The sequence below is a fragment of the Protopterus annectens genome, chromosome 4.part0, assembly GCF_019279795.1.
Source record: "Protopterus annectens isolate FY-2018-M chromosome 4.part0, PAN1.0, whole genome shotgun sequence".
Taxonomy (NCBI): Eukaryota; Metazoa; Chordata; order Ceratodontiformes; family Protopteridae; genus Protopterus; species Protopterus annectens.
The window spans coordinates 1,432,427,622-1,432,450,859 of NC_056733.1; the positions used below are offsets into that span (position 1 = coordinate 1,432,427,622).

The 23,238-nt window shown below is 44.1% G+C and overlaps 1 protein-coding gene across 1 annotated transcript in view; it reads left to right on the forward strand.

Annotated features, from left to right (window-relative positions):
* The window catches only part of HSPA4 (heat shock protein family A (Hsp70) member 4), a 2,799,623-nt gene that overhangs the window by 1,335,212 nt on the left and 1,441,173 nt on the right, over positions 1 to 23,238 (forward strand). Inside the window, 1 exon segment of the mRNA XM_044069267.1 lies at positions 9,357 to 9,508. Coding sequence (XP_043925202.1) covers positions 9,357 to 9,508 — 152 coding nt within the window.

The window sequence follows — 23,238 nt, forward strand, 5'->3', positions numbered from 1 at the left end:
CTGTGTTTTTTCCAGAATATTCTAATAGGTCTGAACAAAAATTGCATTGGCTTAGATGTTCATCGTCAGTTAAGGTACTATTTGGATAGGACCAAACAATTCAGAAAAACTGACCAGCTGTTTGTCTCTTATGCAGAATGCAGAAAGGGACTTTCTGTTTCCAAGGTATCACTATCTAGATGGCTAACATCTCTGATTTCCATTGTTTATGAAATTAGACACCAAAAGCTGCCTAACAAACCTAAGGCCCACTCCACCAGAGCTTTGGCTACTTCTATAGCCTTCCAAGACAGACTGCCTATTGACACCATTTGTGCAGCGGCTACTTGGGCTACTCCTCACACTTTCATTTCACATTATAAGTTGGATTTAGCTTCTAGACATAGAGCTAACTTTGGTGCCACTGTTCTCAAGAGTCTTTTCCGTTAGGGCACCCGGGACAAGGTGCTAGGGACGCGGTCCCATCCAGCAAGAATGAAGGCGAGATAGACAACTTAACATATAGAAGTTATGTTCTTACCATAATGTTCCATGTTAGTTGTCTTCTTCTCGCCTTCTTTCTTGCATCCCACCCTCCTTCCCCCTGGCCTGGACAGACCTAGAGGAGTTTGATTGTGACCTCTCTTTCTACCACCTCTTTTGCTATAGGTATATGCTCTGCTGTGCATATTTTCTTAGATCAGGCTTCAAGTCACCTTTCTCCTTCCCCTTTGTTTATAGAGGTGGACTCTCTTTTTCCAGTATTTCTGTTTTTATTATTAGCTGGGCCTAGCTCACAAACGAGATCTGAGGTAATTCACGCCTAGCATTGTGGGATATAAGGGGAGCCTCGAGCCGGTGGAACCAACTCTCGAGCTTTTAGAGTGGCCGAGTCAGAGCCGAGGTCGGCTCCGAACCCATCCAGCAAGAAAGAAGGCGAGAAGAAGACAACTAACATGGAACGTTATGGTAAGAACATAACTTCTATTTTTGTCGCCTTGTCATGCTATTACCTTCATAGGCGCAAATCTAGACAGTCACCATGTCTGCGAGACACTCAGACCAAAGGATAGCAGACATACACAAACTAGTCTCCCTTCTTTTCCACAGCAACAGAATCAAAGTCAGATTAGTCCTAAAAGTACTGGGGATTATGGCGGCTGCTATCCCTCTACTTCTATTAGCCAGATTTCACATGAGAATCTTACAATGGATGCTCTTCACACAATGGTCATACCAACAACTTCCGATGTCCCACACCATTGTGATAACGCAAACATGCAAGAATCATCTCCTTTGGTGGATTTCTTCCCCCCAGCTCTTCCTAGGAAGACCATTTGTCCCTCCCCCTCCGGTTGCTACTCTGACAATGGACGCCTCCCTGATCGGGTGGGGGGGGGGGGCATTTTCAGGGCAGGACAGTCCAGGGCATATGGCAACCAGACGAATGCCACTTGCATATAAATGTTCGAGATGAGAGCAGTGCTTTTAGCGTTGCAAGCCCTTCAAGACTGTCTTCCTTTGGGAACGATAGCAATTCAGACGGACAACATGTCTGTAGTGTGGTATATCAACAAACAAGGCGGAACCAGGTCCTACCCCCTATGTCGAGAAGCACTCAGACTGTGGCAATGGGCGATTTCTTCTCAGCAGTTTCTGATAGCAACGCACATCCCCGGGAAGTCCAATCTCATTGCGGACAAATTGAGCAGAGCTATTCTCATGCCTCACGAGTGGTCTCTGAAAACTTCAATCTTGGAGAAAATTTTTCTAAAGTGGGGCCAGCCTTGCTGTGACCTTTTTGCTACTCCCCAAAACAGCAAGTGCAAAGATTATTTCACCCTCTTTCTTCTACCAGGCCATCCCAGCAGGGACGCTCTAGTCCAAATTTGGCCTCGGGGACTTCTGTATGCATTTCCTCCCTTCCCACTAATTACTCAAGTGATACAGAAAGCTATCGCTCAGAAGGCTTCATTGATCCTCATTGCCCCTTACTGGCCTCGACAGGTTTGGTTCCCTTTTCTACACCATTTTCTGTTGGAGCAACCCTGGCATCTGGACCTAGTTCCAGATCTTTTGATCAATCAGTCGGGTCAGTTACATCGCTCCCTCCCCTCTCTGAACCTCACTGCTTGGTTCCTCCGATTCCAACCTTAGCCAGGCTTCCTCAAATATCTCACTCAGTTCGAGATATTTTAATAGCTTCCCATAAATCTTCCACCCAGAAGATTTATCTTAGTAAGTGGAAACGTTTCTCCTATTGGGCTCAGGGAAGGGACATAGATCCTTTCACTGCTCCCATTCAGACGGTCCTTGATTTCTTAGCCAAAATATTCCACGCAGGTTCGTCTCCATCTACTCTTAAGGTTCAATTGGCAGCTATATCTAACTTTCATGTGGGCATCTCGGATTCTGCCATCATGTCTCACAAGCTTTGCAAAGCTTTCTTGAAGGGAGTTTTTCTTCTCAAGCCTCCTATAAGAAATCCTCCTCCTTCTTGGGACCTTAATTTAGTTCTCACATCTTTGATTCTTCCCCCTTTTGAACCTGCAGCTTCCTGTTCAATGAAATTGCTATCCTGGAAGACACTCTTTCTGGTAGCCATTACTTCGGCTAGAAGGGTCTCAGAGCTTCATGCACTCTGCAGTCGATCACCATATCTTTTGTTTCATAAGGATAGGGTATCCTTATGGACCAACCCCTCCTTTTTACCTAAAGTAGCCTCTGCGGCAAATCTAAATCAAAACATTGACCTTCCTGTGTTTTTTCCTAACTATTCTAACAGGTCTGAACAAAAATTACATTGGCTAGATGTTCATCGACAATTAAGGTATTTGGATAGGACCAAACAGACCAGAAAAGCTGACCAATTGTTTGTTTCTTATGCAGAAGGCAGAAAAGGCCTTCCAGTCTCGAAAGTATCACTCTCCAGATGGCTTACATCCTTGATTTCCTTTGTGTATGAGATTAGACACCAGGAGTTGCCTAACAGACCTAAGGCTCATTCTACTAGATCCTTGGCTACTTCTATAGCTTTCCAAGAAAGGCTGCCTATTGATACGATTTGTGCAGCAGCTACATGGGCTACTCCTCACACTTTCATTTCTCATAAGTTGGATTTAGCTTCTAGACATAGAGCTAACTTTGGTTCCACTGTACTCAAGAGTCTGTTCCGATAGGCCACCCGGGACAAGGTGCTAGGGACGCGGTCCCATCCAGCAAGAATGAAGGCGAGATGGACAACTTAACATATAGAAGTTATGTTCTTACCATAACGTTCCATGTTAGTTGTCTTCTTCTCGCCTTCTTCTTGGCCACCCTCCTTCCCCCTAGCCTGGACAGACGTAGAGGAGTTTGATTGTGACCTTTCTTCCTACCACCTCTATTGTATATATATATGTATATACTATACTGTGTATATATTCCTTCATCAGGTTTTAGGTCACCTTCTTTGTCATTTTATAGAGGTGGGTTTCCCATTTCCAGTAGTTCTGGATTTCTTTTTGGCTGGGCCTAGCTTACAAACGAGATCGGAGGTATTACCGCCTAGCATTGTGGGATATAAGGGGAGCCTCGAGCCGGTGGAACCAACTCTCGAGCTTTTAGAGTGGCCGAGTCGGAGCTGAGGTCGGCTCCGAACCCATCCAGCAAGAAAGAAGGCGAGAAGAAGACAACTAACTTGGAATGTTATGGTAAGAACATAACTTCTATTTTCACACTTGGGAGTCTTGTGATATGCACGGCCCATCTAACCAAAAAATGCAGCTAAACAAAACAGGATGCAACTCAACTTTAAAGCAGGAAACCTCTGTCCCAGATAACGCATTTGGAAAGAACACAGCACTTCATGTGAGAATTACAAAACTGATTGGATTCAGGAAGTGGGAAATCATGAAAAGGACAACATGGCTAATCCTTATCCACTGACAGACAATGTCACCTGTGAGGCAGTGGTGACTTGCATTTCCATGTATGAGGAATATGTCACCACTATGCAGATCTCTGAGGCTTCACAGAAGAATGCTACACCCAGTTATTAAACTTTTTAAGTTAAACTAAGCCTCATTTATGCAGATACACGAAGTAGAGAAAAATTAAGTGTTGAAAACAAAGATGGTGCTCTGCCTTCGTTCATATCACACAAGGCCCGCTGATGAAAAATAAGACACTGCATTGCCAAAGCCGTCCTGTGTACATGGAGGAGGACGCAACTTAATTATATATAAAAGTTTCTGCATGAGACAAGATGTTATCCTTTAACACTCTAGCTGAGCTTATTGTGGTAGCATTAAGATGTAACCGGCATTTCTATGCACCTAAATCTGGGAAACACGTAGGGATAAAGGACATTACAATCTCACTAAAAATCAAGAATTTGGTTTACAAGGATATGACAACAATGTCTTATCCCTTGGGAACTGCCTAAAATACTAACTAGCACATGTAATCTAATTTGATACTCATGCCAATATCTGTGTAACTGCAAACCAGTCCTGCTGTGAACAATAAGTAGTGAGTTATACAATAAAAGTAAATGTAAAGACTTATTTTTTTCTCACAAAAAAAGCACACAAAACATTCATACGTTCACAGTTAGAACAAACATACGAGTCTGACAATTTAAAATCCTAAACATGAACGTTGCAGAAGCACAGACTTTTCCCCAAACTTAATCTTCCCATCCTAATCAGAAACAGTTGGATTATAATTAAATAAATGTTTGGCACCAGTAGGATTAACTAAAGCTACAACTGATGGGTCAGATTTTGAGTATAAAAGAATTAACAGACTGATGGACTTCATACATCCCATCTGCATTTTTAGGGGCAGCTGGCTGGGTGCCAGGAAAATAGCAGGCAGTAACATATCCTCCAAAGCTGACAGAACTGGAGGAATGGGTGAAGGTTCTTGAAATTTCCTGTTAACAACTAATTTTATTTCTTGAGGGACTGGAGAAACCTTGGTGTTCTCTTGCGGAAAACAATGGCACATTCTGGAAATAGTGAGGAACATAACCCCCCCCCCACACACACACACACACACACACACACGCACGGAGATTCAGAAACTGGGCTCCAAGTCTGAATCAGAAATCTGAAGAGAAAATCCATTGCCTGCCCCTTCTTATCCAAATATAGAATCCTGAATCTCTTCAGGAGAAGAGAGGCATCCCTCTTTCATTTACCAGAAACCGTCATATAAGGAGGATAAGTAGCTAGAGTCAGATCCCAGTAAACGTATCCTACGGAAATTAGGAGGAGGAGTAGATACATGTTTAGTTTTCTGTTTCTTCTTGACAGGAACAATGATGCCAACAGTGTTATTTAATAGCAGCATCAATTTCCTCAGAGTTGGACACAACATTCTGGCAAAAAAGGGAAGCCATCCCTGTTCCCTCTCTCAGGACCAGGGACTCTCCCTTGCCCACTGAGGGGACCTCAACAGCCACAGTGGACATGGCTAACCCCTGGTCTATCATGGCTGCAGGTGCTATACCAGAGGGACCTGGGGGTAAAAGAGCAGTTGTCTAAGGTACAACTAATGGCCACAGCAAAGTCACCCACCTGTGGCTGATGTAAATTGCTAGAATGCTGTGGTGACAAAGCCAGCTTACTTAACCTTTTCTTTTTGTGGCTAGAAGTACCACCAATTATGAGACCGACAGTTTACTCCACAGTCATGCAAAAACTGGTGCCTCTTTCCCAGGGAAAACAAGCAACAAGAGCCAGTAAAACTTAAGTCTTTAAAACTCACTTTTTTACACATAAGAGTAAAAAGCACTTTAAAAAACCTGACCGCGCTAAAAAAGTAAAAAAAACACAATTACTCCACAGAAAAAAAAATGTAGAAGTTGTTTAAAATAACTGAAACCGACAGGAAAACAGCGCTCTTGTTTAAAAGTATAGTATGGCCTTATAATAGTCCATTAAATCACAAACTCTTAGCTTTAAAATACATTTCCTGAACAGGAAAGTAGTTATAAAAAAGATTTTTTTTTTTAAATGAAAGCATTTTCTCCCCAAAGGGAACTTCTGTCCAGCAAGTTAATAGCACAAGCTGACTGCCAATCTTTGAAAACTTCAGGAGTGTACTTTTCAGTGTCAGGAAAGCTCTGAAAGGCTTGGCACCCAAACATGTCTTTTAGTCGGCTCAAGCTGACTGAGTAGGTACGTGGAAGGCACCCTGAAGCTCTGGATTCTGGCCAGCTTTTACATCCTAGGCAGGATACAACCTATACAACTAAGGCTACTGCAGCAGTGATCAGCATGATGAACATCTCCAAACCAGTTGGATACACTGGCTGCCCACAAGCATGGAAGCAGCAGGGGGTTTAGAATCCATCAAGGACAGTCCCCTCAAAGATCACTTTACATCATAAGAACTTCTGATAAAATCAGTTGATGCCCTCCTTCATGGGCTGCGATTGAGCTGGATCCCAAACAGAGAATCAACAGCATGGAAGGAGTCGGACAGTACAACTGCAAAGGATCAAAAGGCAAAATCCTTTTAAGTTCAAAATTACTAAACTAAAGCATGGCCAGCTCCTGAAGCTGGGGTTGAGACAATATGTGGTAAAGGTGTGGCCAACCGCATACATGTCTGCAATGACGACGTTCTGATCAAGCATGGCAAACAGCTACACCTCTACTACATTTTCCAATGAGTGGCTTAACATCAGACTCTGAAAGATCCAATTAACAACTCAAACGTTTGCTTCATGGGCTACCAGGTCAGTCTTTTCGCAAAACGAAAGCAGCAAACAGCTTGCTCAATCTTCCTAAACTAATGCAATAGGTTCCAAAGCACCATCACACCTGATTTCTGCACCAGAAAACAAAACAGAGAAGGATGCAATGCATAGTTCAGGGATATAATATAGGTCTACTACTTTCAGAAGCAAGTAAGGTTTGTTAGCCCTATGCGGCACCACCAGGTAAGAGTTCCCTCCTCTCCTCATGAAAGTCAGCAACTTAAACCTCCGCAAAGCTGATTACCACAAGAAAAACACTTCAAAAAGCTAACTCCACTGAACCGATGAGCTCAATTGAGGGACCAGTCAATCTAATCTACAGTTTAATACTACCGTATATGGTGAAGATAGCAATACACATCAGTCCCAACAAATCTGTAATCAAATTTCTCTGACCTCTGTGCTTGTCTTCAAGCACAATACTAGTCAGCTCCATCAAGACTGATGTATTGTTAGCAAGTGTAAAGAAACTTCAACCATTGCCAGAGCTAATAAAGATGCAAAAGGCAATAATATTTCCAAGGAAGAAGAGCAGAAATACCCAAGCATAACACTGGTTCATCTTCTCAACGTCAGTAATCACACAGACAAAATTACTGTTAAAGTTTTTTCTCAATTAAAACTATGCTACAGAATATCCCACTTCCTACCCCCTACTTCCTATAAATGTGCATCTAAAAATGTTCTCTTTCCTAAGCTAGAATGTGTCCTATCGGCACTCAGCAAGCACTTTAACTGTCAAAAATTACAGTAAACAGAATTAAAGATATGCATATTTGCACTGCTTGCTGGCCAAAGGAAGACCATTGTGAAATATTTCAGGCAATGCACTGCCTAACAGTAGGTAGCACACCCATTAACTAGGAACATATACTCAAAATTCTTACAATAGGATACTGTTCTCTCAAAATGATACTACCTCTGAGAGACCTAAATTACACACTTAGAAACAACCAGTCTAACTTTGCTTATATTTTCCAGGCCCAAATTCAAACTATCACTGAGGGAAAGCCTTCTCCAGAAGTAAATGCCTATCAAATTGCAGAAACATTCAGTCTTTCTTCAAAGATACCTTCTTTGAGGTAACCAAATGTTCATGTTTTCACAATTCAGTCTAAGTAAACAGAGCTTTCAATTCAAAATTTTAAACTTTTGTACAGCTGTATATATTAAGTCACATGAACATAGCTTTTACATTGTAAAATTTACAACATGCTTATTATTTTCTTTGTTTTGTTTTATTCATAGTATGTTACGTAATGTATCTGTTTTGGACGTATCTTACTGTAATGAATGTAAAACAGGGAGAATATGCAAACTCTGCAGACATCACACGCAAGAAAAAAATGTATCTGAAAGTGTAAGAATCCCTGCACTCAGAGGAATGGTGAAGAACATATAGTAGCGTATCCATTAAGGGAGCTGTAGTGACGCCTATAATTCAACATTGTGCTCACTACATACTTAACTTACCTGGTGTAGTAGTCGGTGTGTAAAAATTGCAATTCCCTCTCTCGATCTCTCTCAACTTTTCGGTGCGATGCTCTTGTCTTCCCTCAGCTCTTCTTTGCCGCAAATGCAACTATCGGCATGAAAACTGACGGAAGGGTGCTTTTCGCGCATGCGCACACCAGCTAAAGGACGCAAGTCAGCTCTTCCTTTCCCGCGAATGCATCTAATGGTGCGAAAACTAACAGGAGGGTGCTTTGGCACATGCGCACCTGTGAAAGGACGCAACCATTACAAAAAGACGGGGGGAAAAAAGTGAAATTTTAATTTAAGGGTCGCGGGCCGCATGGAAGAGGTCTGAGGGCCACGGGTTGGACACTACTGCTTTAGGCTATGGAAACTAGCTGTCTGTCATATTTTGGACAGGGTGCAACCCATATAGCTTATGCTGTTTGCAACAGTATTCTTTTATGATAAATTTCCTTAACTGTACTTTTTTATTTGTTTATTTTTTGTAGCTGCTGCCCTTATTGTGTAGGATGTTAGCAAATGTTCAGAGAAGGGGCATTTAAATAGTTTATGGTGTAATTAAGTATGGGATGAATTGAGCATGTTTGCTTGGGGGAGGGGAAACCTAAAGAAATGTATCAAGTGGATGTGATGGTAGAGTTGGGGGAGTCCAGGTAGGAGTAATGTTAAATAAGCATGAAACGTTTGAAAATGATTAAATATTTTAGAGATGGTGTTAGGATGTTTTTAACTCCTTTGTGTAGGTTCCAAGTTCATTAACTGCTAAATTCAAGATTTCATGGAACTTGAAATGCAGTTTGTCTGTTTGGATCCTGGAATTCTAGTTCTGGCCAACAGTGTTGTAAGTTGCTAAATTTTCAGGAGACTAACGGAAATAGGTTTACGTTTCAATCTTGTTTTGTTAATTTTACCTTAGGAAGTAGTAGACCTGTAAATGAAGAATTTCAGGTAACTGTGCAAAGACTGGTGAAGATAAAGGCTTGCAGTAGTTCATTTTTTTTTTTTTACTCAAGATTTTACGTATGCATCCCATTACCTTTCTACATCTGTATGTGAATTATAACTTTGACCATTCTTTCAAAGTTATGGTATTGCAGATAAAGTTGCATATCATGGTTAATTTACTTTGCACTTTATTTCCTTTTAGAGCTGAAAAAGGAAGATATTTATGCTGTTGAAATAGTTGGTGGTGCTACCAGAATTCCTGTCGTCAAGGAAAAAATTTTAAAGTTTTTTGGTAAAGAGACAAGTACAACACTAAATGCTGACGAAGCTGTTGCAAGAGGCTGTGCGCTGCAAGTAAGTCATTTTAAGTACTTGTATTAAAAACTCCTTTTCTTTGCATTTATTTAGTATTGGTGGTTAGCCATTTGTACATGAATCACTGATGCAATTTCACTGTAGACTGTACCTGGACTGAGCCTGAAATTGGTCTATTTTGATCTGTGCGCTACCCTGGTAAACAAATATAATTAAATAAAAACATATGTATTCTGGGTATATTGTCACTTTAAGTGGGCTTATTCCTCGTACAGTATAGCCTGTCTTCTACATGTGGCTTTCACTGATGCCGTGTACCAATGTGTAGGTCATTATACAGTTCAAGTACCAGATTTCCATGATGTCCTTCAAGGATGCATCTGCAGTCCTAACATATGGGTTGTCCTGCCTCAGGCAGCCCTTCGGTCGGCCGGATTCCAAAGTCTGGGTCTGGCCTCGGCTGATGTCGCACTTCACCTGACGTCATAGCTGCTGTCAATTGGGTATAAAGGCATCAGCCGACGCCATTTTCCTCAGTCTTTCTTGCCGCATGGTGCCCGAAGCAGAAGCTGTTCGCAAGTGCCGGTCGGTCAAAACCAGAGATTACTACTACCGAAGACTTCTAAAAAGCTAAGTACCCCGTTGGGGACTCTTTCTTGCCTCAGCTGATGTCAGAAAAAGTAAATAACTGTTTAACTTGTGGGAAACAAATACCTCATAAGGATTTCCACTCTTACTGCCTTCCTTGCTTAGGCCCAGGCCACGACGTAGCAGCTTGTCTAGCCTGTGCTTCCTTCAACCAACGGACACTTAGACGTCGGTCGGAGTTTGCAGAGGAGTTTTTCGGCCCCGCTTTTGCTTACAACATGCCGTCGGAGACTCCGACTTCACAATTAGCTAAAAAGCGTAAGGAAAAGGACCGACACTCGCGGTCCGCGGTTTCGGCCGAAACCACGGTTAAGCCAACCGCGAGTGTCTCTGTTTCGGCTGAAACAGAGTCCTCGGTTCTTCCTTAGGCCGAAAGCATGCCTCCTACAACCGAGGCCTCACACAGCATGGCTGAATCTGCTACTGAAATTCCACCTACTGTTGCAGGTTCTCAGGATTTATCAGATACTATTCCTTTAGACATATCTACTCCTGCACGTGGAGCTGCTAGGCCCCCTGCATCTATGTCTATCAAGGCTTTTTCTAGGGCTAAAGCAGCTAAATCTTCTAAGGCCTTGCCTTCTAAAACCCCCTCACCCAGGCCTTCCTCTAGTTCCCAAATGCTCAGCCTGGCAGAGGATCTCATTTCCTTGATCAGGGGATCCCAACCTCACCCTGACAGGGCCTCTCATCCCCCTCCAGAGAAGAGGCCTAGAGCAGAGCCCCCTGAGCCAGTTTCAACAGATTATTCCTCGGATGATTCAGAAAACTCAAATCCTCCAGAAGGCCCTTATTCTCCATATGAGGACTCTGATGCAGAAGACTCCATTCCTTCTGCCTCTCCTCCTGAGGAATTTTCTTTTGGGGAAACCTTGCATGCTATGAGAGAGCAATTTCAATGGCAGGGCCAGGATTTTTCAGATTCAAGGAAAAGGCTAAGGACCTTTTTACATTTACCACAGCATAGGCCTTTAGCCATTCCTCCAGTACTAACAGTTGTTAATGATGCATTTAATGATGCTTGTACTGCCCCTGACTCTCTTCCCCCGGCCCCTGCTAAGCCCGACAGATACTACAGGGTCCCGGACACACACTATCACTTGTATAAGGCTCATTTTGCATATCCTATTGCAGATCCTGAAACTATTTCACAGGGCCCCAAAGCTGTAGCAGCTGCCTCTGCCAAAAACCCCCTCCCCTCTGAAAGAGAATCTAGAGCTTTAGAGAGATGGGGTAAAAAAGTTTATACTTCTGCTACTCTTTCGGCTAGGGCCTTAAGCTGTCAATTCCACATGATTCAGTATCAGGAATTTTTGTTAGATCAGCTAAATAAAAAACTGTCCTCTCCTGAACCTATAAGACCGTAAGTCCCTTCAGGATTTGGTACATAACACTCAGCAGGTCAGTAATCATTCCATAAAATGCGGCCATGATGCACTGGAGGCTTCCTTTAGGTCAGCTATGACTGGTACAGTGATCAGAAGACATGCATGGTTAAAAGAGCAATCCTTACCAGACCATGTAAAGTCAAAGCTCCTAGATGCTCCCATGGAGAAACAAAGTTTGTTTGGCTCCCCTGCACAGCAAGTGTTAAAGAAGGTGGAAGAAAAAGCAAAATCTGTCCAAACAGTCAAGGATTTCTTACAGGTCCAGCCTCCGAGGTTTAGTAGAAATTGGCCTTCGAAGAATTGGTCCTTTCCAGACACCTCCAGAGCACAGAAAGGCAGAAATAGGCGCCCAAGAGGCAGAGGTCAATCCAGAGGTGCCTACAGGGGACGTCAGTGGCAGCCTAACAACCAGAGAAGTACTGCCACAGATCCAGCTACTACCACTTCCACAGGACAGTCACAGTGACTTTGGCTCTGATACCGCCTACCAGAGAACAACTGGAAGCACCCTTAGGCGGAAAGCTAGCCTTATTTTCAGTAAACTGGCATTACATTACAGGAGACACATGGATTTTACAGACAATAGACAAAGGCTACAGGTTTCACTTCCATACTCTACCAAGAAAGAGAGGAATGCCAAACCTACCACCAAACCAAAAAACAAACGCTCTAGGACAAATCAACCACTTACTAAGGATGAGAGCTATAGAAAAGGTACCGTCTATGGAACAAGGACAAGGATTTTACTCCAGACTTTTCCTGGTACCAAGAAAAGAAAACCAATGGAGACCTATTCTCGACCTGTCCGCTCTGAACACATACCTCATTGTTCCAAAATTCAAAATGCTGACCCTACAGCAGCTTCTTCCCATGCTGGGCAAGGAGTCTTGGCTGGTAACTCTAGATCTCAAGGAGGCATACCTGCACGTTCCCATACGACCAAATTGCAGAAGATACCTCAGATTTCTTGCAGGATCAGAGCATTATCAATTCTCAGCATTGCCCTTTGGCTTATCTACTGCACCCAGAGTATTCACGAAATGCCTGGCATCAGTAATTGCTCATTGCAGGCTTCAGGGAATTCAAATTTATCCTTACCTGGACGACTGCCTGTTACAAGCGGACAACAAAAACAAATTAACAAAAGATTTGGAAAGGGTCATTCATCTACTACAAGCCCTGGGATACACAGTCAATATAAAAAAGTCAAGGCTGATACCATCCCAAAGGATAACCTTCTTGGGTGCAGATTTGGACACATCAAAACAAATGGCATTCCTGACAGTAGAAAGACAGGAGCAACTCCCTCTCTACTTCATGGCATTAACAAAGCAGAACCAGCTAACAGCAAGAAAAGTCCTGCAAGCTCTCTGTTACATGGCATCCTGCATAATATTGATTCCACATGCCAGACTACATATGAGGAAGTTAGTGGTACCTAAGGAATTTATGGTCTCAGCACAAGCACAGACTAGAAACCCAGATTCCAATAATTCCATGCCTGAAACAAGAATTCCAATGGTGGGCTCAGGCCTGTCAATCAAACAAGGGACTGCCCTTCCACAGCACTCAACCATGCCAGACCATCACAACAGACGCCTCAGACCTCGGTTGGGGGGCGCACATGCTGGACAAGTGCATACAAGGCTTATGGACTCAAGACCAGCTGCACCTACACATAAATCAAAAGGAAATGCTGGCAGTAAAACTGGCAATTCAGGCATTCAGACCATTTCTTCGACAGGGTCAACTGCTGATAAGGACAGACAACACCACAGTTATGTGGTACATCAACAAACAGGGAGGCACGCATTCATACCCTCTATGCCGGATGGCATTGGACCTCTGGAATGTGGCACTGAGCTTCAACATTCAGCTTCAAGCAATTTTTGTGCCAGGAAAAGAAAATATACTAGCAGACATCCTAAGCAGAACTACCACGGATGCCCACGAATGGATGCTGCATCCGGACATCTTCAAAACCATTACAGGGAAATGGGGACTACCAGAAATAGACTTATTTGCATCCCCACACAATCACCAACTGAAAAAATTCTGCACAAGGATGTACCACCCACTTGCTTGGAAAGTGGACTCCCTATCTTTCAGTTGGAAAAACCTGACAGCATATGCATTCCCACCTCTTCCTTTGATGCACAAGGTGCTATTGAAGATCAAAGAAGACCGTCCAAGGATCATCCTGATAGCTCCAGTCTGGCCAAGGCAACATTGGTACCCATTACTGAGGAGCATGTCTCGGGAACAAATATGGCCTCTGCCCCTAGTTCCCTTGCTGTTAACACAGAACAACTTCAAAACCCTGCATCCAAACCTGAAAACACTGCAGCTGGCTGCCTGGAACATTGCATAAGACCAAATAACCCAGATTTATCTCAAAGGGTTAAAGACATTATCTTGGAGGCTCGCAGACCCTCAACAAGAAAAAGTTATTCAGCAAAATGGAAAAGATATCTCATTTGGAGTACTGCAAAAGGAGAGAATGTGTCACTGGTAGACATAGCTAACATCCTGGAATACTTGGCAGAGCTCTTCCACAACGGCCTGTCCTACTCTTCCATTAAGATTCATGCATCAGCTATTTCAGCAGAATACAACTTGGATCCTCCAGTCTTCTCACATCCTCTGCTCAGGCAGTTTCTGAGAGGGATTAAAAATGTAAAGCCACCTAGGAAGCCACCATTGCCAGCATGGGACTTGAACTTTGTGCTAGAAAAGTTGACACTCCCTCCTTTCGAGCCAGCAGCAACAGCACAATTACAGTACTTATCATGGAAAACTGCTTTCCTGCTTGCAATCACTTCAGCAAGAAGGGTATCTGAGCTACAGGCATTAATGGCAGTACAGCCCTTCCTGATCTTCCATCAAGATGGTGTCCATGAGAACTAATCCTTCTTTTATGCCAAAGGTGGTCTCCAGGGTATCTTTAAATCAAGCTATCCACCTACCAACATTCTTCCCCAACCCACAGAACAGGGGAGAAAGACTGTTGCATACCTTGGATGTACATAGACAATTACGCTACTACCTAGACAGGATCAAGAGCAATAGAAAGACTGACCAGCTACTGGTAGCATATGCGACAGGAATCGAAGGAAAAGCAATTTCAAAACAGACAATCTCTAAGTGGATAGGAAATTGCATTAGATTTTGTTACTCCTACCATGGGAAGAAAACTCCAGAAAACATCAGGCCTCACTTTACAAGGGCTACAGCCACTACCACAGCTTCCTTACGAGGAGTGGCTACAAAGGACATTTTAGAGGCTGCTACTTGGAGCTCCGTGCATACATTTGCCAAGCATTATAATTTACCTTTATACTCCAGATCCCGAGCAGGTTTTGCCACTGCTGTTTTGCAAGGGATCTTACCTACACCATAATCTTATTTCTCCTCCTCCCCCAGTTTGGCTATGGTATTCTACCCATTTGTAAGGACTGCAGATGCATCCTTGAAAGACATAGTACAGTTTTGTACCTACCATAAATGTAGATGTCCGATAGGCATGCATCTGCAGTCAGGATTACCCACCCTCCTTCCCCTCTGTGGTACTCCTAGGGTATTTGCCCAACTTGTAGCTAGCTGGGGGAATCTATTATGGTGTATTTGTTTGTATATATGTACATACATGCTTATTTTTTGTTTGCTCTCTACTATTTGGAACCATTTGCATTTATCCAAATTTAGCCTTCCTAGAGGGCACCTGGCATCGGGGGCAAGAAACACTGAGGAAAATGGCGTCGGCTGATGCCTTTATACCCGAAGAACTGCAGCTATGACGTCTGGTGAAGTGCGGCACCAGCCGAGGCCAGACCCAGACTTTGGAATCCGGCCGAACGAAGGGCTGCCTGACGACAGGACAACCCATTTGTAAGGACTGCAGATGCATGCCTATCTGACATCTACATTTATGGTAGGTACAAAACTGTACTTTCCATCGTTAACTCCTCCATGCGGCTGGTCTCTTATGCAGCAGATGGGGCGAGTAGAGCCGCAGGCACAGGTGTTGCCTTACGACGTCACGCCTGGATGCGGCTATGCAACTTTGCGGACCCTTTCAAGGCATCCTTCACCAATTCTCCCTTTGATGGATCATCCTTGTTTGGTCCACAGGTGAAAGATGCATTGACCAGGTGCGAGGTAGAAGGTAAGACTCTCTCTGCTGTAGGAGTCCGTTTTTCTACCCCTTCTAGACCCTATCCCAAAGGTCAGAGGGGAGGAATGATGTGGTTCCGCAAACAATCCCAGGGAGTCTCATCCGATGCACAAGGCCGATTCCCCTCTAGAGGCAGAGGGGAGAATAATAATAGATGCCGCCCTAGAGGCAGAGGAGGTCCGCAAAACCAGGATAGCAGAGAAATGTTCTGACAAACCCTTTCAGCATCCCTGAGGGGCTGCCCGGCTGTCACCTTCGGAGGCAGTCGGGCGAAGGTTATCCCTGTACCCAAAAGCCTGGCTTTCCCTTACTCAAGACAAATGGGTACAGTCGATCATATCCGAGGGTTGCAAAATTCCCTTTATTCACATCCCAACCCAACCCAAAGGTTCCCTTCCAGATGTTCCACCCGGTCTAAGGGAACAAGCAGCATTAGAAATTTCAAAGCTGCTATCAAAAAGAGCTATCCATTCAGTCCCGGCAGACCAGCAAGGATCCGGAATCTACTCCAAATTCTCTTTGTACCAAAAAAAACAGGGGACTGGAGACCCATTCTGGATCTCAGCTACTTAAACAAGTATGTCAGGAAAACAAAATTCTGGATGGTCACGCTACAGTCCATTCTACCCTTCTTGGGTCAGGACAATTGAATGTGCTCGATAGATCTTCAGGACGCGTACTACCACATAAAGATGAACAGACACTCCAGGAGATATCTCCGCTTCAGGCTGGGAGCCAGTCACTACCAGTTCAGGGCCCTGCCCTTTGGTCTCACTACAGCCCCCCGTGTGTTCACCAAATGCATGGCAGTGGTTGCGGCTCACTTGAGACGTCAAGGATTCCAGGTGTTTCCATATTTAGACGACTGGCTCCTTTCCGCCACCACCAGACATCAACTTCTTCTATCCAGGGACTTCACCATCCAATCTTGCCAAGCTCTAGGCATTTCGATAAATTTCGAAAAATCTGCCTTGTCAATCTATTACCTTTATAGGCGCCACCTTAGACACACTCAATCTTTCAGCCAGACTCACAGAGCAGAGAGTGTCAGACATTCGGAACCAAGATTCCCTTCTTTTACAATGCAACAAAGTCGAAGCCAGACTAGTTTTGAAGGTGTTAGGACTAATGGCAGCAGGTATTCCCCTTCTTGCCTTAGCTCGCTTTCACATGAGGATCCTCCAATGGATGCTATTTACTCAATGGTCTTTTCAACAGCTCCCGATGTCCCTTACCATATTGATAACTCAGTCATGCAAGAATCAACTGTCTTGGTGGATCACATCCCATCAACTTCTCAGAAGAAGACCCTTCACTCTTCCCCTCCCAGTCACCACGTTGACAACAGATGCCTCCCTGATCGGGTAGGGGGTGGTATTATCAGGGCAGGACAGTCCAAGGCGAGTGGCAACCTTTTGAGTGCCACTTGCACATAAACGTCTTAGAGATGAGAGCAGTGCTTTTAGCGTTGCAAGACTTTCACGACTCTCTTCCCACTATTGCAATTCAAACGGACAACATGTCCGTAGTGTGGTACATCAACAAGCAAGGCGGAACCAGATCATACCCTTTATGTCGAGAGGCACTCAGACTTTGGCAATGGGCGATCTCTTCTCAGCGTTTTCTGATAGCAACGCACATTCCCGGGAAATCCAACGTTATTGCAGACAAATTGAGCAGGGCAATTCTCATGCCCCACGAGTGGTCTCTAAAGAAATCAGTTCTAGAAGAAGTATTTCTAAAATGGGGCCAGCCTTGCTGCAATCTTTTGGTACTCCCCAAAACAGCAAGTGTCACGACTTCTTCACTCTCTTCCCATTACCAGGCCATCCCACAAGAGATGCTCTAGTCCACGATTGGCCCCACGGACTTCTATATGCCTTTCCCCCCTTTCCACTGATATCTCAACTAATTCAGAAAGCCATCACCTTGAGTGTGACAATGATCCTCATTGCCCCTTACTGGCCTCGACAGATAGGGTTCCCCTTTCTTCATCGTTACCTTTTGGAGCAGCCCTGGTATCTGGACCCAGTACCAGATCTGATAACCCACCAATCAGGTCAGCTGCACCAATCTCTGCCCTCTCTAAACCTCACTGCGTGGTTTCTTTGATTCCAACCTTAGCCAGGCTTCCCTCAATATCTCGCTCGGTCCGAGATATCTTGATAGCCTCTCATAAATCTTCTACCCGGAAGATTTATAGTAGCAAATGGAAATGCTTCTCCTTTTGGGCAACGTCAAAAAACATAGATCCCTTTACAGCACCTATCCAGTCTATTATAGATTTTCTAGCAGAACTCATTCATTTAGGATCATCTGCATCTACCATTAGAGTTCAATTGGCTGCCATATCTAATTTTCATGTTGGTGTCTCGGAGTCTAACATCATGGCTCACAAACTCTGTAAAGCCTTTTTAAGGGGTGTATTTCTTCTCAAACCTCCAATCAAAGATCCCCCGCCTCAATGGGATTTGAACTTGGTTCTGGCATCTTTAATCCTTCCCCCCTTCGAACCGGCGGCTTCATGTTCTCTGAAGTTGTTTTCTTGGAAGACACTTTTCTGGTAGCTATAACGTCAGCGAGAAGGGTATCTGAACTCCATGCTCTGTGCAGTCGTCCTCCTTACTTAGTGTTTCACAAAGACAGGGTTATCCCTCCGTACTAATCCATCCTTTTTGCCTAAAGTTTCCTCTCAAATAAACCTAAACCAAGTTATTGATCTCCCCGTCTTTTTCCCTAACTATTCAAACAGGTCGGAACAAAAGCTACATTTTTTGTATGTTCATCGCCAACTTAGATATTACTTAGACAGGACTAAACAATTCAGGAAATCTAATCAATTGTTTCTATCATATGCGGAAGGGAAATTGGGCCTTCCAGTTACTAAAGTATCCCTCTCTAGATGGCTCACCTCTATAATTACCTTCATCTATGAGATCAGACATCAAAAACTACCCTCAAGACCTAGAGCTCATTCAACTAGGGCATTAGCTACATCCGTAGCTTTTCAGGATACGCTGCCAATAGATTCCATTTTTGCAGCAGCCACCCGGGCTTCTCCTCATACATTCATTTCACATTACAAATTAGACATGGTTTCTAGAAGCCGTGCCAGTTTTGGTTCCACTGTTCTCAAGAGTCTGTTCCGATAGGCCACCCGGGATAAGGTGCTAGGCACTTGGTCCCATCCAGCAAGAATGAAGGCGAGATGGGCAACTTAACATTAAGAAGTTATGTACCTACCATAATGTTCCATGTTAGTTGTCTTCTCGCCTTCTTTCTCGCGTCCCACCCTCCTTCCCCCTAGCCTGGACAGACAGACAGGAATTCAGTTTGTGTTCTTCCTCTGGAAGTCGTCATTCCCACACGTTCTTCCACCTCTTTTATCCTTTATGAGGTCTGCGATACTTTATACGCAGATTGTTTTGAGGTGGGTTTCCGTACTCCATTCTATGGAGACTAGGATTGCTTGGTATAGCTATCAAACGAGATCTGAGTAGTTACCGCCTAGCATTGTGGGATATAGGGGAGCCTCAAGCTGGTGGAATTAGCTCTCGAGCTTTAGTATTGGCCGAGTCGGAGCCGAGGATTGGCTCTGAACCCATCCAGCAAGAAGGAAGGCGAGAAGAAGACAACTAACATGGAATGTTATGGTAGGTACATAACTTCTTATTATTTTCGAAAAATTGGTATAGTGTCACAAAAGACAAATGGATCCTGGACATTATAGACAGAGGCTACAGATTCCACTTTCACACCCTTCCAAAAATGAGAGGCATGCCAAACCTGCCACAACATCAAAGGGCAGAGGCACAAAAACAAATTTCAGCTCTCATGGACATGAAAGCTATTCAAGAGGTTACCTGCGCAAGAACAGGGTCAAGGTTTTTATCCCAGACTATTCCTGGTACCAAGGAAGGACAAAGATTGGAGACCTATTTTGGACCTATCCATCATACACATATTTACTCGTACCAAAGTTCAAGATGCTCACATTACAGCAGCTTCTTCCCATGCTGGGCAAGGAGTCTTGGCTGGTAACACTGGACCTCAAGGAGGCATACCTGCATGTCCCTATCAGACAAGATTGCAGAAGATACCTCAGATTTCTTGCAGGTTCAACCCATTATCAATTCTCTGCATTGCCCTTTGGCTTATCTACTGCGCCCAGATTGTTCACAAAATGCCTGGCATCAGTAATTGCCTTCTGCAGACTTCAAGGGATACAAATATACCCATATTTGGACGACTGCCTGATCCAAGCGGACAGCAAACACATACTTCTGAAACACCTGGCGTTTGTAATAAAGTTGTTGAACTCTCTGGGATACACAGTCAACAAAAAGAAATCAAGACTAATACCCTCTCAAGCAATAATTTTCCTGGGTGCCAGCTTGAATACAAACACCCAGATGGCCTACCTCACGCCAGAGAAGCAAGGGCAACTAACTCAATACTTCAGAAAACTGGCAACCTTCACCAGGCTGACTGCAAGGAAAATCCTGCAAGCTCTGGGATTCATGGCATCTTGCATCCTGCTAATCCCATGTGCAAAGCTGCATATGAGGAAACTTCAATGGTACCTAAAAAACTTATGGTCTCAACACAGCTACAGTTTGGAAAATATTATACCACTGATTCCATGCCTCCAGAGGGAATTTCTGTGGTGGGTTCAAGCATGCCAAAGAAACATAGGTCTCCCATTCTGCTTGCCTCAAGCAAATCAAATCATCACAACAGACGCCTCGGACTATGCCTGGGGGGCGCACATGACAGATCAGTGCATTCAGGGCAAATGGTCCCAAAAAGAAAAGCACCTACACATCAATCAAAAGGAAATGCTAGCAGTAAAAAATGCTATTATGGCTTTCAAAGACCTTCTGCATCCAGGCCAGCTATTGATAAGGACCGACAACACCACAGTGATGTGGTACATACACAAACAGGGAGGAACCCATTCATATCCTCTGTGCAGGCTAGCCATGTCTCTTTGGAACATGGCTCTGGAATTATAAATCCAACTTCAAGCACAATTCCTGCCAGGCAAGGAATACATGCTGGCAGACAACCTAAGCAGAAATATGACAGATCCACACGAATGGAAGTTGCATCCTCAAGTTTTTACAAAGATAATTCAAGCATGGGGAAGGCCAGACATAGATCTCTTTGCTACCCACAGAAATTACCAATTGACAAAATTCTGCTCAAGGACCTATCATCCACAGGCCTGGAAAGTGGACGCACTCTTTCAGTTGGACAGCAATGAGAGTTTATGCCTTTCCACTTCTTCCTTGGCTGCCCAAAGTTGTATTAAAAGCCAGAGCAGACAGACCAAAGATGATTCTCATTCCTCCAGACTGGTCAAGACAACACTGGTACCCACTCCTGAGGAGCCTGACGCGTTCCCCACCATGGATCCTGCCTCTAATGCCTCTTCTATTGACCCAGCACAACTTCAAAACTCTTCAGTCAGCTGAAAACACTCAATCTAGCTGCATGGAGGATTCCTTAAATTCACAACAGACCCTACTCTCCAAGGAGGTGCAGGATGTCATTTTGGAGGCCAGAAGGCCTTCTACTAGAAAAGCCTACTCCGCAAAATGGAAACGTTTTTGTGCCTGGAATCAGAAAAAGGGTCCGAATCCTGGAATTCTGAATGTACCTCAGATATTACAGTACCTAGCTGAGATGCTAAGCAGTGGACTTTCGTTCTCCTCCATCAAAATCCATGCCTCAGCCATTTCTGCTCAGTACAACACTGATCCTCCTTTATTCTCTCACCCTCTCTTAAGACAGTTCCTCAGAGGGGCTAAGAATATAAAACCCCCAAGGGAAGCAACCAGTACCTGCTTTTGACCTCCATTTCATTCTAGAAAAACTGACCCTGCCTCCATTTCAGCCAGCTGCTTCAACAGAACTGCAATATTTGTCATGGAAAACAGCCTTCCTTCTGGCTATCACCTCAGCACGCAGGGTTTCGGAACTACAAGCCCTCATGGCTGTGCAGCCTTTCATCATTTTCCATCAGGACAGAATTTCCTTACGAACCAACCCTTCCTTTATGCCAAAGGGTAGTATCCAGGGTAGCCTTGAATCAGGGTATCCACTTGCCTATCTTTTACCCTAATCCACAAAACAAAGGGCAGAGACTTCTACATTCCTTGGACATTCACAGACAGCTTTGTTATTATTTGGACAGAACAAAGCCATTCAGAAAATCAGAGCAACTCTGTGTCCTATGCTACAGGTGCTCAAGGGAAGGCTATTTCCAAACAGACAGTCTCAAAATGGATAGCCCACTGCATACGCTTTTGTTGTTCTTTTCATGGTAAAACTGTACCTACAGGCATCCGATCTCACTCCACAAGGGCCACAGCTACCTCTGCAGCTTTCCTCAGGGGGGTTCCTACCAAAGTTATTTTGGAAGCAGCCACTTGGAGTTCTGTACATACTTTCTCCAAGCACCATCACCTACCATTATACTCCAAATCTAGAGCGGGCTTTGCCACTGCAGTCTTGCAGGGCATCCTTACTCCTAGTTCGACTTAGTGCCTACCACCCCTTTTTTAGCTTTAGGATTCAACCCATCTGTTATGACTGCAGCTGTATGCACGATGAACATAATACAGTTTTGTACCTACCATAAATGTAGATGTTCGAGTACTAATACAGCTGCCGTCCAGGTTTCCCTCCCTCCTTCCCCTCTTGGGACAGGCCTAATGGCTAACACCTCCTCATATAACCTGATTGGGGTTTTCTTTTATGGTGCATTTGCTTGCAACTACTCTTTTTTTGATTATATTGCATTGCATTATTACATAAATTTATATTTTGCTTTCCTTCTGGGGGCACCCTGACATCTGGGGCAAGAAAAACTGAAGAAAATGGCGTCTGCTGGTTCTTTAATACCCCTGTCGCATTAACGTCAGGGAAGAAGCGACGACATCTGACGCCGGACCTAGACTTTGGAATTCGGCTGACCGAGGACCTGCCTGACTGCAGGATAACCCATCTGTTATGGACTGCAGCTGTATTAGCACTCTAACATCTACATTTATGGTAGATACAAAACTGTACTTTCCTGCTACAATTAGATCCCACTGTACCAGGGAAACAGCTGCCTCTACAGCCTTTCTCAGGGGGGTTCCAACCAAGGAAATTTTAGAAGCTGCAACTTGGAGTTCAGTCACACCTTTACCAAACTCCATCACTTACCTCTTTACTCTAAGTCCAGGGTGGGCTTCGCCACTGCAGTTCTGCAGGGCCTTATTGCCTCCACTAACCCTCTGATACCTCCCCCCTACCTTAGCTTTGGGATTCAACCCAGGTGTGATGACTGCAGCAGGGTAACACGATGAACATAGTACAGTTTTGTACCTACCATAAATGTAGATGTTCGAGTGTTCACCCTGCTGCAGTCCAGGTTACCCTCCCTCCATCCCCTCTGATCTACTGGCAAAATCTCTTCTATGCCTTACTGATGTATTTGCTTATAACTGAAGGGATTTTGTGTTTGTGCAGCGTTCACTCCATTTTGTACTAATTCTGTCCACCTTTTT